Source organism: Colius striatus, chromosome 2, assembly GCF_028858725.1.
Source record: "Colius striatus isolate bColStr4 chromosome 2, bColStr4.1.hap1, whole genome shotgun sequence".
Lineage (NCBI taxonomy): Eukaryota > Metazoa > Chordata > Aves > Coliiformes > Coliidae > Colius > Colius striatus.
In genome coordinates this window covers 10177588-10194723 of record NC_084760.1, presented here as the reverse complement: position 1 = coordinate 10194723, position 17136 = coordinate 10177588, and the positions used below count along the sequence as shown (strand labels likewise).

The window sequence follows — 17136 nt, the reverse complement described above, 5'->3', positions numbered from 1 at the left end:
CAGGGGATGGAGGAGCCTCAGCTCTGCTGTTGCACTATGACCACAGGCAGCATTCAAGGCCCCGCCTCAGCAGGTGGTTTTCTGGACCACCTTGGGCAGTGTCACAGTTACACTGAACAAAAGGCTGCCCAGGGAGGGTGTGGAGGCTCCTTCCTTGGAGGTCTTCAAGACCCACTTGGACACATTCCTATGTGACCTGATTTAGGTGGACCTGCTTCTGCAGGGGGGTTGGACTAGATGATCTCTAAAGGTCCCTTCCAACCCCCACCATTCTATGACTCTATGAAAAGGACACATTAAGAACTTGTACAAACTACAATCTTGGTTTCAATTAATCTTATCTTGATTTTTGAAGAAAATATATTTTGCCTCATGAAATGTTATGGAATCACAGCATGGCTGGGATTTGAAGGTGCCTCTGGAGATCATCTGGTCCAAAGCTCAAGCAGGGTCACCTACAGTTGCCCAGGACAATGCCCTGATGGCTCCTGAATATGTCTGATGATGGACACTCCACAACCTCCCTGGGTGGCCACCCAAGCCAGTGCCCAGTCATCCTTGTGCCTGGGGTTATTCCTCCTCAAAGACAGGACTTTGCACTTCCCAAGCTCAACTTCATGAGGTTTCTTGTCAGTTCATTTCTCCAGCTTGCCCAGGTCCTTCTGGACAGCAGCACAACCCTCTAGTGTACCAGCCACTCCTCCCAGTTCTGTGTCATCAGCAGTCTTGCACTCTGCCTCATCATCCTGATCACTAATGAAGATGTTAAACAGGACTGGATCCATAATTGACCCCTGGGATAACTCCTTAGTTACTGGTCCCTAACTATACTTCATTCCACTGACCATCCCCCTCTGGGCCTGGCCAGTGCTTTAAAGACTACTTAAATGCTTAATACACAAACTCCTTTGCAGCATCAGCTGAAGACAGATCAGTGTTCCTATATGTCTTATTATCTACTGGGATACAAAACCATTTCAGCAGAGTAAAACAGCAGAGCTAAGTCAAGGGGCTTTTTTGCAGCACACAAGTCTCCCAGCTACTTCCTTATTCCCTTGGTCAGCTGGGTCTTTTGTTTTCAAGTGTTTGAAGACTGACATGAAGGAGACAGAGCTGATGCACAGAGTAGGTTAGACCTGCTAAGCTGGCCTCATTTCAGTGAAGATCATAGGAGGTGCCCTAAGCTTGTTCTGACAGCTATGTTTGGCTCTGGTCATTGTGCAAAACTAATCAGGACCAGCTCTGCAGTTCTCAGGACACAAGGCTCATGCAATGAACTTATCTACCATAAGGAGGAGTTTATTTGGTTTGTCTTTATCTCAACCCAATTAGCTAATATCTCCTGCTTACCATGAAGGCCAAAGCATAAAATAACTATGTAAAACTCTGTGAAGGTTTTAAATACAGAAGTACCAATACCAAGTGGATGACAAACTGTGTGACTTGCATTTCTGTAGCATTTTGTGCTGTGCAAATTCTTTCTCCTTTATCTGGATGGTTAAGAGTTAATGTTGCAGGGACTAAAGGAGAAGTAAGAAACCCTCCTGTCAAATACTCTCAAGCAAAAATGAGGTTCAACCTGAGCTTTGCATGCAGAATTTACTCCCTAAATTGGGAAATGCATGAAATAGAGTGGAGTCAACCAATCAAAAAGAAATCTCAAGAGATCTGAACTGCTGATTGTTCTGTCCAAATCTGAAAGGCAGCTCAGACATGCTGCATGAGTCTAAACTGATTTGGAAAGAGCTAATTATCACAAATGTAAATACAGCAGATGTTGATAGTTTCCACACACCTGTAAAACGCAGATTTTCCCTAAAACTTAAAATCAGTATAAGAGAACAACAGCAAAACTGCACCAATGGCCTGACCCCCTGGCAGCTTGAAGAAGTAGAATCATAGAATGATGAATCATATAACTCTGCAGCTCTTGAACAATGACAGCACATACCTTACTCAGCTCTGGGAAGAGTTCCTGAATCCCAATGTCCAGCAGAACGTAAGTTAACTGAAAGGAAATAAAGACAATGAAGAACATTGCAAGGCAACACTACTGCTCTTTAACTGAATTAGAGCTCAATCCTCTGCTAGAGCCACACATTCACTCTGGGAAATTCTGTGCCAAAAGATAAGTTTCTTAGTTGTTACCTGTTTGTTGAGCACTGGCTGCTGCATCCCATCAAACAGAAGCCTGATGCCTTCGTATTTAGCCTCCTCCCCAATGCACTTGCCTATTAAATCTAGAGCAGATACCAACAACAAAATATTAAGCAGCACTGCAAAACCACTACATGATGTGGGTGCAGAACTCCTATAATTAAAAAAAAAAGCTTACATTAAAAAGCAAGAGTTAAAATTTTGTCTCTCTCTGAAGCAGTTCGTTGAAAAAGAAACACTCCTTTGGCTCCCCCTTTTTTCCCCCCTTTCCTTTAGGGCTGCAAACCTAAGTAATTATTACACTTTTTATAATATCAATGTGTTCTCCTAATGCATTGTTTAATAAACCACAAGCTGAAATTGTTTTAATTAACATTTTTAATAAGCCAACAAACGGGCTCCTCTTCCCTTGTTTATATAGTGTAAGGAGAGCTCAGGTTTCTCTTCTGGCTTTGTGAACTTTTTAACCCAGTTTTCATCTGGATAAAATAAATACCATAGGGACATTCTGAAGATGAAGAAATTATGGTAATAAGTATGCTTGTAAAGCTCTTGATTTCCATCATACCTTTAGTAATCACTATGCCACAACCTCAGTCAGCAACACTGAAGTGATGAAACTGAACTCCTGGGTGTTTTTTTACACCCCTTGTGTTCCAGTCAAATCTCAGCAGCATAAGTATGATTTAATTTGGAAAACTAGTGCAACTCTATTTGGGTTATGTACCTGCCTGAGCAATTAACCACACTTTATATAGAGTCATGAAAGAGAGAACCTGGAATGTATTTCATCATTTCTTCAAAAGTCTGCTTTGCTCGCTTCTGTTTATCCTGGAGAGAGCGTGGCTCAGTGTTCTCACAGAACACAGCATCTGCAGTAAACACACAAGGGAAAGGAACAGCTTTAGGCATCACTGATACAGAAAATGTGGGTTGGATTAGGGCTTCCAAGTTGATCATCTTTTCTGAATGATCTTGACTGGAAGGGAACTGTAACCTTGCCAGCTAAGAGTTTAACATGCTTACATTAGCCTGGTTGGATCCAGAATATTCCACCTGTGTGGAGGACAGTAATATTTTGCCAATTTCTTTCCATTCTTTTCAATTTTTAAAGCATTATCTTCTGAGTTTGGATTGGCTCTACTTTAGGTTAGTTGTGCTTCCTTTACTTACAATTTTCTTTATATTTTCGAAAGTATAAGCAGTATTTATACCTTGTGCCAAAACACTGCCTGGAACTGTAAACAATTTCAGATCTACCTGTGACTGACAAAACAAGAATTGCTGCTCATCAGAAATATTAGGTACTCAGTTTTGGTTCTAGGCTCTGAAAGATTTACTCCTTTCCTTTTTTGTCTGGCTTGGTAAGGGTAGAGCTTTCTTGACTCCAGAGCTTTGCCCAGATGTGTTGTTTAGATCAGAATGTAGTCAGATAATACTTCTCTAGAGCTGTGAGGCAATTTTTTTTAACCTCTCTCCCTTTCCCTTATTTGAAGGTCAAGAACTCTCAAGTCCTCTCAAAAGCCCACCATAACAAAGAGAACAAAATAATTAACAATGCACTGGGATGTATCATAGAATCATAGAATGGTAGGGGTTGGAAGGGATATTTAGAGATCATCTAGTTCAACCCCCTGCCAAAGAAGGTCCACTTTGATTAGGTCACACAGGAACACGTCCAGGTGGGTCTTGAAGACCTTCAGAGAAGGAGCCTCCACACCCTGTGCCAGGGCTCCCTCACCTCAACACTGACACAGTTTTTTATTACGTTTAAATGGAACTTTCTGTGTTCCAGCTTCATCCCATTACCCCTTGTCCTGTTGCTAGATACCATTGAAAAAAGGGATGTCCAAACCTCCTGATACCCACCACTTAGGTATTTATTTATTAATAAGATCTCCCCTTAGTCTCCTCTTCTCCAGACTAAACAGCCCCGGTTCCTGCAGCCTTTCCTCATAACAATGTTCCAGTTCCCTGATCATCTTGGTGGCCCCGTGCTGGACTCTCTCCAGCAGTTCTCTGTCCCTCCTGAGCTGGGAAGCCCAGAACTGGACACAGGACTCCAAATGAGGCCTCACCTGGAGTACTGTAGTAGGCAAGTAAAAGGTAATTTAAAGACTGCAAACTCCCATTCATAACACTTCTGGCTGTAGTCACCACTGACAGTCAATGTGGCCTACCTGACACCTTTCAGCTTTTGGAATCTTTTTACAAGACCACTTGATTTTGAAAATTCCACCAAGCACTTGTCAAGCATTGCAGACTATTAGTATTTGGAAACTTCACAGAAGGGATCTCAAGTATCAAACTAAAGCAGTACTTTCACACCAAAGATATAACTCTTAACTAACCTCTCAGCAGTGTTATCAGAGAAACCAACCGGTGCTCCTGGAAGAGCTGTTCCAGCTTACAATGCAAGTAATAGTCTGTGTAGAGTTCCAGTGTGTTTTTGAAGAGAATTCTTCCCCCCATCAAGAGATGATGCAGCCAGTCAGGTATGTGGAAAACCACCCTACCTGCAAAGTTACAGCAGCACACGTTGCTAATGTTCTGTCAACACTGATGGTAAAGGAATTACTTATTCAAAAGAAAGGAAAAAACAAAAGATGGCAAATAGGTATATAATAGTTTGGTTTTATTAGTGTGACATTGAAAAAATATCAGTATTGTCCAGATTGCTTATCAAACACTTCCTTTAGCTATCGTTATTAATTAGTTCCTAGAACGTACAAGCAGCCTAAGCACGTCAGAGAAGGGAAGGGACTTACTCCCATAAGCTCATTCTCTGAGATGCAAAAAGAACGAGATATAACAGAGGAACTGAGCAATAACTAATAATAAATTATGGTATTTTAGCACAGCAATAAAGCCTTCCAAAGAACGACTTTGCTCTGGAGTTGTGTGTTGTTAAGCTTGCAAGTGCTGAATTATACGTAAGCACTACAATAACACTTATATTGCTTACCAAAGGGCCTCAGCTTCATATTTGGCATGAAGTGTAAGAATAATCAAGAGAAATCACTTCTTACCAACAAACATTAAGTAGTCATAGACCCCTTCCACGTTCATCATTTCCATGAAGTAGTTCTGGTTCTGTCGCCTCTCTGTGTTCTCCGAGCGGTTTGCGTTATTCTTGAACAAATCGTTGAAGAGCTAAAAACAGAAACATAAGGCACAAAACATTGCATTCAAAGGCAAAAGGAGAGCCAGCTGCTCTCTGGGGTTTTATAATTACAGGTTGTTCATTTTTCCCCCCCCAGAGCTTTCAAAGAATTGATCATTTCTCTTTAACTCTTCACTTTCCAACATGGGGGGAAAAAAAGAAAAAGCATGTCAGGTGTTGCCAAATGTATCCAACCACCAAAATACCTGTAACTCATAACAAATCAGCAAAGCAAGACAGACATTAATTCATGAGTCCTTTTGCTCCCAATGTCTTCACACATCTAGACTTTTATCACAGACTTTTGATTACTTTGGTGCACCTTATTCTGTTGATGAAGGACATGAAGGATATGGAGTTTGTCAGCCTTAAATCACTGGAGAACCCTACAACATACTAGTGTTCCTCAGATTTTCTGTTGGCTTCCATTTTGAAATAAATACAACAGTTTCTGGACAAAATTCCCAACTTTTTACACAGAGAAAACCCTTTTCCCTTTGCCAGTGTGATTATTAATTTTCATTCAGAGTCTCCAGGGCTGGAAGGGACCCCAAAAGATCATCCAGTTCAGCTCCTCTGCCAGAGCAGGACCACCTAGAGTAGGTCACACAGGAACTTGTCCAAGTGGGCTTGGATGTGTCCAGAGAAGGAGACTCCACAACCCATCTGGGCAGCCCCTTCCAGTGCTCCCTCACCTGAACAGGGAAGAAGTCTTCTCTTATGTTTCTTTGGAACCTCTTATGTTCCAGTTTGTAGCCATTGCCCCTTGTTCATTGGCCATCACTGAGAACAGCCTGGCTCCATCCTCCTGACACTCACCCTTTATGTATTTGTAAACATGAATAAGGTCACTCCTCAGTGTCCTCCAAGCTGAAGAGCTCCAACTCCCTCAGCCTTTCATCAGAAGGGAGATGCTCCACTCCATCATCTTTGTGGCCCTGTGCTGAACCCTCTCCAGCAGCTCCCTGTGCATCTTGAACTGAGGGGCTCAGAACTGGACACAATATTCCAGATTCCATTTATCCCATTTCCAGCTTTATTCCTTTATCTTTCTATTTTCCCATTTCCCACCACCACCACATTCTTTTCATTGCCTTGTCCTTGGTTCTTCCCCCAAAAATATCACCATAACACTTGTAAAATGCCAGGAGGCTCTTCCCTGCATCCCATAAAGAGTCCCGTACCACCTGAGCAGTACTCATCCCCACACCCAAGTCCATGGGCTCCAGCAGCTGGAAAGGAGGAGTTGTCCAAACCCTGAGGCCCTCCACATTTAACAGTACCTAGCAACCACCATTAACAGTTTATTTTAAATTCTCTCACCATCAAAATAATTTATGCAAAATACCCTGTGGTATCAAATGAAAGTTCAAAAGTTTATGCCAAGCTTCTAAAAAATAATATCCCAGAACTGGAAGCAAATGGAAGGTAATTATAGTAGTTGCCTGGGTTGAGATGATTGCTACTGACACAATTTTCCTGTACCACTTCCAAATTAAAAATAGTTCCAAGGGATGGGAAGCAATTTGCTTATATGTGTAAATTTGCACCTTCTCCAGAGCAATTCTCCCTGAAATAAAAAAGGTCATAAAACACAAACCACTGCCTGAAAATATGCAAGTCTACAAACAGAATTCTCCGCACCACGAGGAAAAATGACAACAGGGAATCTGGCAAGACTCGGGTTTTGACTCATCCTTTAGGCTCTCTCTTTTGTTCAGTGCTGAACTGCTTGGCATTACCCTCACAAAGTTCACTCAACCTAAACATCACCAAGGTATGACATAAATTACATGAAAGAGCAAATCTGGTTACCACGGTGGTGGGTGGCTGGTATCCAGGAAAGCAACAAACCCCAAGAGAACACATTTATTCACACCTACTGTAGGAAAGCATCCCTGGCATGTTGTTTAAAAACCCCTGTGTAAACTGAAGTGTATATCCTCCTTAAAAGTGAAACCACAGCACTGGGAAAAGCGTAGTTGAATTATTTAACTTAAACAAGAACTTCACTTACTCTTTTAGCTACACCCCATAACCTGACAGAGGTGATACATACTGAGCCAAGTCAGGAGGATGGAGCCAGGCTGTTCTCAGTGATGTCCAATGACAGGACAAGGGCAATGGATACAAACTGGAACACAAGAAGTTCCAAAGAAAAACAAGGAAGAATTTCTTCCCTGTTCAGGTGAGGGAGCACTGGGACAGGCTGCCCAGATGGGTTGTGGAGTCTCCTTCTCTGGAGACATTCAAACCCAGCTGCAAGAGTTCCTGTGTGACCTACTGTAGGTGGGCCTGCTTTGGCAGGGGGGTTGGACCAGATGATTTTTTTGAGGTCCCTTCCAGCTCTTGAGACTCCATGATTCTGTGAACTCAAAGTAGCCCATTGTGCAATGTAGGTATAGGTTCAGAGGAGGGTGTATGGGCCAAACTCAATCATTAACAGCAGCCTGGTAGGTGATTTGTATGCGACCTGATCTAGGTGACCCTGCTTCTGCAGGGGGGTTGGACTAGATAATCTCTAAAGGTCCCTTCCAACCCCTGCCATTCTATGATTCTATGAAAAACCCCGTCAAGGCCATGTTAGGCCATGTACTTCTGCACATGGATAATCTGTCTTGCACCCTGAACCTAACGGTCCCTTGATCACTATCAAGCTTTGAAACCTTAAGACTCTTGCACATGGCATTTCAGAAAGCAACAACAGATCAATTCATGTCAAGATTACTGAGCCAATGAGTAGTTTTGATGAAGTATATACTTTGCACTGCTCTAGTACAAGTGTGTTATTTTACAGTCATCAGCAATTCACGACTGAGGGATGCAGCAGCCATACATAACAAAGTGGCGTTACATCTCTATTTAGGTGTTTTGTACTTTCCAGAACCTTGGCTCAGAGGAAAGCCAAGTGAAAAGCACACAATTGGATATTTAACATCAAGGTTGAGATTATATTCACAATTCAGATAAGCACAGGATTGTGTCATTAAGTGTTTCTGCTCATTTTAACATCTGAGATGTGACATAATGCTCACAGTTGTAATTAGACTAAAAAGAAGCAACACAAACTCCAACGTGATCATTAATATCTTTAAGACTAAACTGTGATTATAATCATGAAATATTTCAAAAAGGATTTAAATGGGGAAATTCCAGGCATTAGTACTGGTTAATAATGGGAGCCAAGCTCCTGAAGCAAAAGTTAAAGACAAATACCAAAATGATCTCTTGTACAATAGGCTATCCAATGCACCTCAATGGGAAATGATAGAAAAATAAGTATGAATGCTTACAGGAAGTAACTAACAGAGAAAAGAAAATTACTCAACAGCTAATGAGTGTGTAAGCAGCTATGTCCAAATAGATTACGATCAACACCCACATGAGGAGGTGTGAACCTCTCCACTTTTGTTCCTGCTCATCTGCAAAGTACAGATTACTCTACCAAAACTCTTAGAAGAAAAAAAGTATACAGTGTCTGATGTATATTAGTCAGTCCATTGAAAAGCAATCCTGTCTTCCTCCAAATAACTATGCTTACACAGACATTGTACTGCTGGCTTCCAAAAGCAGGTTTTTGAGAGTTAGGTAGAGAGGAACCTCATGAGGTTCAAGATTGACAAGTGCAGAGTCCTGTACCTGGGAAGGAACAACCCCATGCACCAGTACAGGCTGGGGATTGACCTGCTGGAGAGCAGCTCTGCAGAGAGAGACCTGGGAGTGCTGGTTGACAATAAACTAACCATGAGCCAGCAATGTGCCGTTGTGGCCAAGAAGGCCAATGGCATCCTGGGGTGCATCAATAAGAGTGTAGCCAGTAGGTGGACGGAGGTTCTGCTCTCCCTCTCCTCTGACCTGGTGAAGTCTCATCTGGAGACCTGTGTCCAGTTCTGGGCTCCTCAGCTCAAGAGGGACAGGGAACTGCTGGAGAGAGGCCAGCACAGGGCCACCAAGATGATCAGGGGAATGGAACATCTTCCTTATGAGGAAATGCGGCAGGATCTGGGACTGTTCAGCCTGGAGGAGACTGAGGGTAGACCTCATTAATACTTACAAGTATTTTAAAAGTGTCCAGTGATAGCACTAGGTGTAATGGACAAAAGTTGGAACACAAAAAGTCCCACTTAATGCTATTGGCAGGTCATCATGAGCCAGCAGAACAATGTCTTTGCACGCATATCTTGCAAAATCTGCATCATCTGAGAAGTCCTGACCTATTCTAGCAACTCTGACAAAAGGATGTTTGGAAGATGATCAGACTGCTTACAGACTTTCAGAAGAGAAACACAACTGGGAAAGGCAGAAATTCTGCTGGTGCCTCTAGGATGGGGGTAGCAGGGTTTTTTTCTTTCCTTCTTTGTTCATCCAGCGAGGTCAGTAACTGTTTCAATCTAGTCAATCTGATATAGCCTAAAATGCATTTTACTTGGGTGTACTAAGGTTGACTATCCACATTCAGTATGTATTTTTAACTAGAAGTCTTTCCACCAATATTTAAAAACACACATGCCCAGAATATTCAAAAGGAAGCAGCATGCAGAAAATCTTCTGGAGAAGTAGGCACATTTCTGACTGAACTCAAGCTATCACCTGCCCTGACACCCTCAGGCATTTCTTACTCAGCTCGTCAATGGAGTTACAATGGGTGTACCTCGTTAAAGGCAATAGAGTTGGCAGTACAAAGGCAGGGGAACACCTATTGTACCCAGCAGATATTAAAGAGATCTGTATCAGACAAGGTGTGTGGGAACCCTGGGGCAATACACTCAGCAGCTGGAAATTCACGCCATCATTAACCAAAAAAAATCTGTGTTGAAGAACTCTCTTGCTGAGAGATAACAAGCTCCTCTCACAGATGGGTGCTCAGAAAGTGCTAACCTTCTGTCTTCCTCAGCTCACCTCATTGACTCCACACAAGGAGCTCAGGCAAGCCTGGCATAGAGTCATAGAATCTGAGAGAGATTTTCAATAGAACTTCAGCTGGAAGAGATCTTTAAGCTCATCCAGTGCAGCCCTATCAACCACTAGACCATTTCCTTCAGTGCAACATCCACCCATCTCTGAAACCCCTCCAGGGACAGTGACTCCAGTATCTCCCTGGGCAGCGCCTTCTAATGCCTGACAACCCTGTCAGCAAAGAAATTCCTCCTCGGCCTGAATCTTCCCTGGCACAATCTGAGGCAGGGGTTCCAGGCTATGGCACAGTGCTTACAGCTTTGTGAGGATGTCAGATTGCACAAGAGCAGAACTGTAGAACTGACAACTGACACTGATGCCAGGTGTGAAGGGTGTTACTTCAGTCTAGCTTTTGGTCTGTCCTTTGGACTAAAGGCCCTTTGGTTCCTGCATTCCTAGACAGCATTTTCCAGCTTAGTTTCACGTGAAATAGATTCAGTTAATGAGTTGTAAGAGAGCTCCCTACCACTAGAGAAAATGTGATAAGCAGAGAAGATTGAGAGGTTTGCTTCCAAAAAGCATCACTGACCTGAAATAAAACTGCTTGGCAGATCAAAGCACCGTTTCTTACAAATCAAGTCCAACAAGTGGCAAGATGAAAATGATGCAGTGTCTTAGTACCTGGCATAAAGCTTTTCCCAAACATGTGATGAGAAAGACAAAACTGTCCTATAAAGAAGACATAAGCACCCCAACAAATCCCAAACTGGGATGAATTTCATAATGTGCACGAGGAGACACAGCACAACCTGGGATGTCAGATCTCTAAGAATTTCAGTGATGTGAGCAAGTGTCTGTGCTCTGGCTAAACGGCTGGGTGGGAAATGAGTGAGAAAGCAGTCAGCACATATGCATATACTCCTCTGCTGGTCAAAACTGGTAGTGTAACACTGAGTCCAGTACACCAATGCCGAGTCTCTAATCATAGAACTGTCTTGCAGCATCCCCCAAGGCAAAGTGTCTTCAGTGACTATCATTAAATAATAACAACCACCATAGCTCTGCAGGAGATATACTGAAGTCTGAAACTTTCCATCCATTTACAGCAAATGGCTATCCATAACAAAACAGATTTCTTTCAAAGAAGACATCTCTCATGGCATTAGAACACTTCCTATCTTACTTCTTTGCTTGCCCTCTTTGTCTCTGTACTTCCCAGGCTCTCCACTCTGTACCTTTATTGCCAAAACTTATATGAACCAAAAGAAAATGCCAAAACCAAAACCCCTACGCTCCTCAGACTAATATATTTACAAGACAGAAGACAATAAAACTCTCTGCACTACTATTTCCCTCATGTGTGAGAAGACAACACAAAATAGGTGATCTGTCATATTATGGGTTTTTTTCTGTTTATTCTTTACATTTTCAGAGTATGGTCAATTTTCCCCACTCTTGTAAGGTGGGGAAGGAAGATGACTTACTGTACCTTTTTGTTGTTTTCAGAGGTGGGACTCAAAATGGTGAGTTCAGGCCTGCATGGTTTAGGCTTGGGAGATTCACAGGAGTTGATAAAATTCATGATGAATGGCTCCAAATGCTGACCTTTCTGAAATAAGATGAGTAAGGTGTCACTTGCAAAATTACAACAAGAAAACTAGATTGTTGAGTTTCCAAACAAAATTTTCACTAGTCTGTAATTAAGTAGGTATGTAAAATTATCACAGAATCACAGAATGGTAGGGGTTGGAAGGGACCTTTAGAGATCATCTAGTCCAACCCCTCTGCTAAAGCAGGTCCACCTAGATCAGGTCGCATAGGAACATGTCCAGGCAGGTCTTGAAGACTTCCAAGGAAGGAGTCTCCACACCCTCCCTGGGCAGCCTGTGCCAGGGCTCCCTCACCTTTACAGTGAAACAGTTTTTTCTTATGTTTAAATGGAACTTTTTGTGTCCCAGCTTCATCCCATTACCCCTTATCCTCTCACTGGATACAACAGAAAAAAAGTGATTAAATTAGCTATGAAAGTGAAAACGCTGTCAACCTGGGAGAGCCACTCACCTCCTTCATCAGCTTTCCTGGAACAGATTTTATAATTTTACCTATATTTAGAAACAAACAAACAAACAGAAACTTTGTTATGACTGCTTGATATAAAATACATTTTGCTCAGCTCCATTTTCTGTACTCCTCCTCTAGTATTGAATTTAGAAATACAACAGGTTGGAAAATCTGTATTTTTTATATTATTATCTATGATTGGATTATTTATATTCTCTTATTTACAAAAAGCCATGAAAATAAAGTCTTCCACATATGTGGCTTGTAATAGTGCTAAGTACTTTTCAAGAAAAGATACTTAAAATATGAGCAGTATACAGATGACTACCTGAATGCTTTTTAATATATACAGTAAAGTACTCCAGGTCTGCTTTTGTCATTTTCCTAGGGCCTCAGACAAAGAGCTATAGCACTAGAACAGTAGTACTGTATGACACCAGCACAGGCACAAATCTTCTGCATTTAACTATTGCATCCTTCATAAACACTTAGCACAAGAGAAATCACAAAAGCTGAGATTCTCCCCTTTTCTCTGAAAAGATCAGCTGATCTTGAGAGACTCTGGAAGGATCCAGTCTAGAAAATACTGGTGAGTAAATTGGTCAGGCTACAGCTCTGGTCTTAGAAATCATCTCTTCTGTCCTATTAAGGCTATCAGGATACAGAATAGTAACTCTGATTGCTGGAAAATGAAAGTGCCTAGGACTAGTTTCATTTTAAGCTCTATGTTTACAGTATCTTTTTAATCTAAACACCATTAAATTTGGAACTTACATCAAAAAGTATGTACAATGGCCAAATGACAAGATAGCTCACAAAAAGAAGCCCCATTGAAATGCCAAGACTTGTTAAAATGATGTTTATGGAAGTGACTCGGAGTCTCAGATATGAAATACATTAAACATCCTAGTTATAAGCTTTAACAACATACAGTTGGATCTAGAGGGGAGGTCTGAAACAAAACCAAACCCTTCAACTGGAGGATGACCACCAAAATCTCATTCAAGAACCTGGTAAGCACAGTAAGGGAATGGCCACCTCAGCAGGTTCACACCATGACTGGGAGAAGCAGAAGGGCAGTGGTACAGCTCAGACACGGTGCCAGAAACACAAGTGCTACAATACACAATGACAGAACGGTCACAGAATCATAGAATCGTAGAATGGTAGGGGTTGGAAGGGACCTTTAGAGATCATCTAGTCCAACTCCCCTGCAGAAGCAGGGTCCCCTAGATGAGGTCGCATAGGAACATGTCCAGGTGGGTCTTGAAGACCTCCAAGGAAGGAGCCTCCACAACCCCTCTGGGCAGCCTGTGCCAGGGCTCCCTCACCTCACACTGACATAGTTTTTTCTTATGTTTAAGTGGAACTTTTTGTGTTCCAGCTTCATCCCATTACCCCTTGTCCTGTTGCTAGCTACTATAGAAAAAAGGGATGTCCCAACCTCCTGACACCCACCCTTTAGATATTTATAAATGTTAATAAGATCTCCCCTCAGTCTCCTCTTCTCCAGACTGAACAGCCCCAGTTCCCGCAGCCTTTCCTTGTATGAAAGATGTTCCAGTCCCCTGATCATCTTGGTGGCCCTGTGCTGGACTCTCTCCAGCACTTCCCTGTCCCTCTTGAGCTGGGGAAGCCCAGAACTGGACACAGGACTCCAGATGAGGCCTCACCAGGGCAGAGGAGAGGGGGAGAAGAACCTCCCTTGACCTGCTGCCCACACTCTTCTTGATGTATCCCAGGCTGCCATTGGCCTTCTTGGCCACGAGAGCACATTGCTGGCTCATATTTAGCTTATTATCAACCAGCACTCCCAGGTCTCTCTGCAGAGCTTCTCTCCAGCAGGTCAACCCCCAGCCTGTCCTGGTGCATGGGGCTGTTCCTTCCCAGATGCAGGACTGTGCACTTGTCCTTTTTGAATCTCATGAGGTTCCTCTCTGCCCAACTCTCAAGCCAGCCGAGATCCCGCTGAATGGCAGCACAGAGTCTGGGGAATCAGCCAGAGTCATGAGGTTGACCTTACCAGCTCAGGCTCACTATCCTGAGATAGCTACATTGCTGCCAAGATGTAAAGTCACACCACAGTCTACTTTTTGTACTTATTATCAACTATTGCATTAAGCAGCAACAATTTACCAGTTTCCATTGGGCCTGCTCTTATCACATGCACCACTGCCTCAAATTCTGTTAAGTAGCTCATGCTAAGAGTTCTAGTTAATATCAGAAATATTAAACACTGCTGTTTTCAGGTTAAAATAAACAGATTTTAAACAACTAACACCTAAAGGCAGTTTATTTCTAGCAATTGTCTATACCATCACACCTGTAAACAATGACTGGCTTGTGCAGATTTGACCCTTGACAATACCGTAAGTCTTTCTTGACCTATGAAATTTGTTAGAGAAATCTTATCCCCTTGCTTCCTGACACAAAGATTCAAAAGCAACCACTTAAACCCTTTTTCCCATAATATCAAAATGTCCCTCTTCTTCAAGGAAAATATATCAGTGTATTTTGCTTGCTGAGCCATAATCTTAAGGGCTGTGGATGAGCAGAGTTCTTTGTTTCCCACATCCCCATCCTTAGCTCTTCATTAATCCCATCATGAATCACAGTATTTACAGTAACACTATTCGTCAGCATAAACAACTAGCATATTACATACCAAGATTCACATCAGGCAACATTTTGTCAAGAAACTGAGTCTCTCCTCCATTAGGGGACAGGAAGTCAGCTAAAAGCTGGCTGTTACTTAATTCTGGGTGTTGCAGAAGTTTCTTGGAGACAGAAGGAAAGAAATAAGGACTTTAAAAATAACCTTTAAAAATCAATTTCTCTGTAGCAAAAAGATACTCAAAGAGCTTTATATTACCATAGATAATTTAATTTGCAAAAGATTTCTGTTTTCAGACATATGAGACTTTAACAAGTTTTATTTGCCCACTTGAATCCTTTTTATAACTCAAGTTACTTGGAAACAGAATAAAATAGTAGATATTCTTTTATTAGTTTCCTATAATTAGCCTTAAGAATATTCCTTGCTCAAAAAGTTTGATACCTGCAGATATTCCTGAAATTCCTCTCTCTTAGATTTTAAGAACTCATAGTTCTTGGGGCCAATGATTCTCTTTGAGGGAAGCTGAGCATCAGGAAATGTACCTAATGAAGACATCAAAGAGATTAAGTAATGCAGCAGACACTGATTTCATTGTTTTAAAGCTCAGCTCAGGACTGACAGGAATGACAACCATAGCTGTGGGGAAGTGGCTTTGCAGGTGATGGAGAACATACCGTGAAATTCCGTTAGCTTTGACTCAAGCACATAAAATTCAAGATACCTCCTGTAGACAGACCAGTGTTCAGGTTCATGCCCAACTGGCGGAAAAAAAACAACAACAATGTTAAAATTAAACCAGGTTTTATGCCACTTGAGATACAAATCAAGCATTAGCAAAGGTATGCTGGATTATTATAGGAAAAACCTCAATGATATTAGTTCCCCACATTTCAGTAAAATAAATAAAACAAAACATCCCAGCCAAGCAATTAAGGTGTTAAATTAAAATCCACATCTCAGACAGATATGGTGCTAGCACAGAGATTATCATCTCATTTAGGGGATCTCTACAATCTAAACAGTGCAGCTTTGCATAACTTCAAAATTCATTAGGGTTGAACATATTAAGGTTCTTAAACTCTATTTGTAAACTTTCAATGACCTGATCTAGGTGGGACCTGCTTTAGCAGGGGGGTTGGACTAGATGACGTCTGAAGGTCCCTTCCACTCCCCACCATTCTGTGATACTATGATTTACAGAAATGCTACTTGATGGATAGAATCCTCTGCTTGAATCTTCATCATTCTTCCTCCTGGAAGATATCACTAAATAACTCTTCAGCACTTCCTGATTACTGTGGAAGTATTAGTTTGTCTAGTAGAAATGTCTGCAGCCCTAGAATGATGCTATTTTCCACGTCAGTATGGATGTGCTGCTGCAAGCCAGGATGGTTCTTAACAAGCAGATCATTTTCCTTTCCTAAGAACCATACTTTAAGGTTACATAAGAAACTATTTATTGCTCATTGGTCCAAAGTTCAGAGTGAGTGAGGGAAAAATATGCCAAGTGTTTATTAGCAAGACTCACAGGATCTGTATTTTTGGAAAGAGAAAATCTCAAACTTTGGCATGAAGTCTAAATGGAATCTATCATAGAATCATAGAATGGTAGGGTTGGAAGGGACCTTTAGAGATCATGTAGTCCAAACCCCCTGCAGAAGCAGGGTCACCTAGATCAGGTCGCATAGGAACATGTCCAGGCAGGTCTTGAAGATCTCCAAGGAAGGAGACTTCGTCCCATTTGTGAGTGGGAGTCAAGTTCTCAACTTGCAAGTATGAAATGGGATCATTTAGCTCTCAAACGGATTTCCTCAGAATTATTCCTCACTCAGAAGTATGTAAAACATACTGCAATTGCTATCAGAACAGAGCATGTTAGAATACTTTGAGTTGATTTTTAAATGACATACCTGCCCTTCTATCATTTCTCTCAACATCAATGCAGAACACAGGAATTCTCTCCTTTCTGTCTTTTCTTTCCAAGGAGGGATCGTCAAAGAAATCGACATACGGGATGCTAATTTTCCATGCAGCAAGGTTACGGGGTGTGTTGGGGGTACTAATGACCTCCTCAGGAGAATCATCTTCCATCACCATAACGCCTTCTTCAATCTGGAAAGAGTCAATCGCCAAGTTCTATTTTCATTGCTTCAGCCTACCTTTGCAAAACTCATATACAATAATACACCACAAACTGAGTCTTTAAGTATGTGTCACTAAGTAATTAAAGAACAAAAACCCC

General features: G+C 41.8%; 1 protein-coding gene across 3 annotated transcripts in view; it reads right to left on the bottom strand.

Moving 5' to 3' along the window:
- The window catches only part of SNX14 (sorting nexin 14), a 60117-nt gene that overhangs the window by 2118 nt on the left and 40863 nt on the right, over positions 1–17136 (bottom strand). For all 3 annotated transcript variants that reach the window (XM_061989443.1, XM_061989444.1, XM_061989445.1), the window contains 11 exons: positions 16805–17006; positions 15569–15652; positions 15336–15436; positions 14943–15054; positions 12278–12318; positions 11706–11825; positions 5187–5310; positions 4509–4673; positions 2934–3029; positions 2149–2240; positions 1952–2008 (listed from right to left, as the gene is read on the bottom strand). In XM_061989443.1, coding sequence (XP_061845427.1) covers positions 1952–2008; positions 2149–2240; positions 2934–3029; positions 4509–4673; positions 5187–5310; positions 11706–11825; positions 12278–12318; positions 14943–15054; positions 15336–15436; positions 15569–15652; positions 16805–17006 — 1194 coding nt within the window. The remainder of the gene's footprint in view (positions 1–1951; positions 2009–2148; positions 2241–2933; positions 3030–4508; positions 4674–5186; positions 5311–11705; positions 11826–12277; positions 12319–14942; positions 15055–15335; positions 15437–15568; positions 15653–16804; positions 17007–17136) is intronic.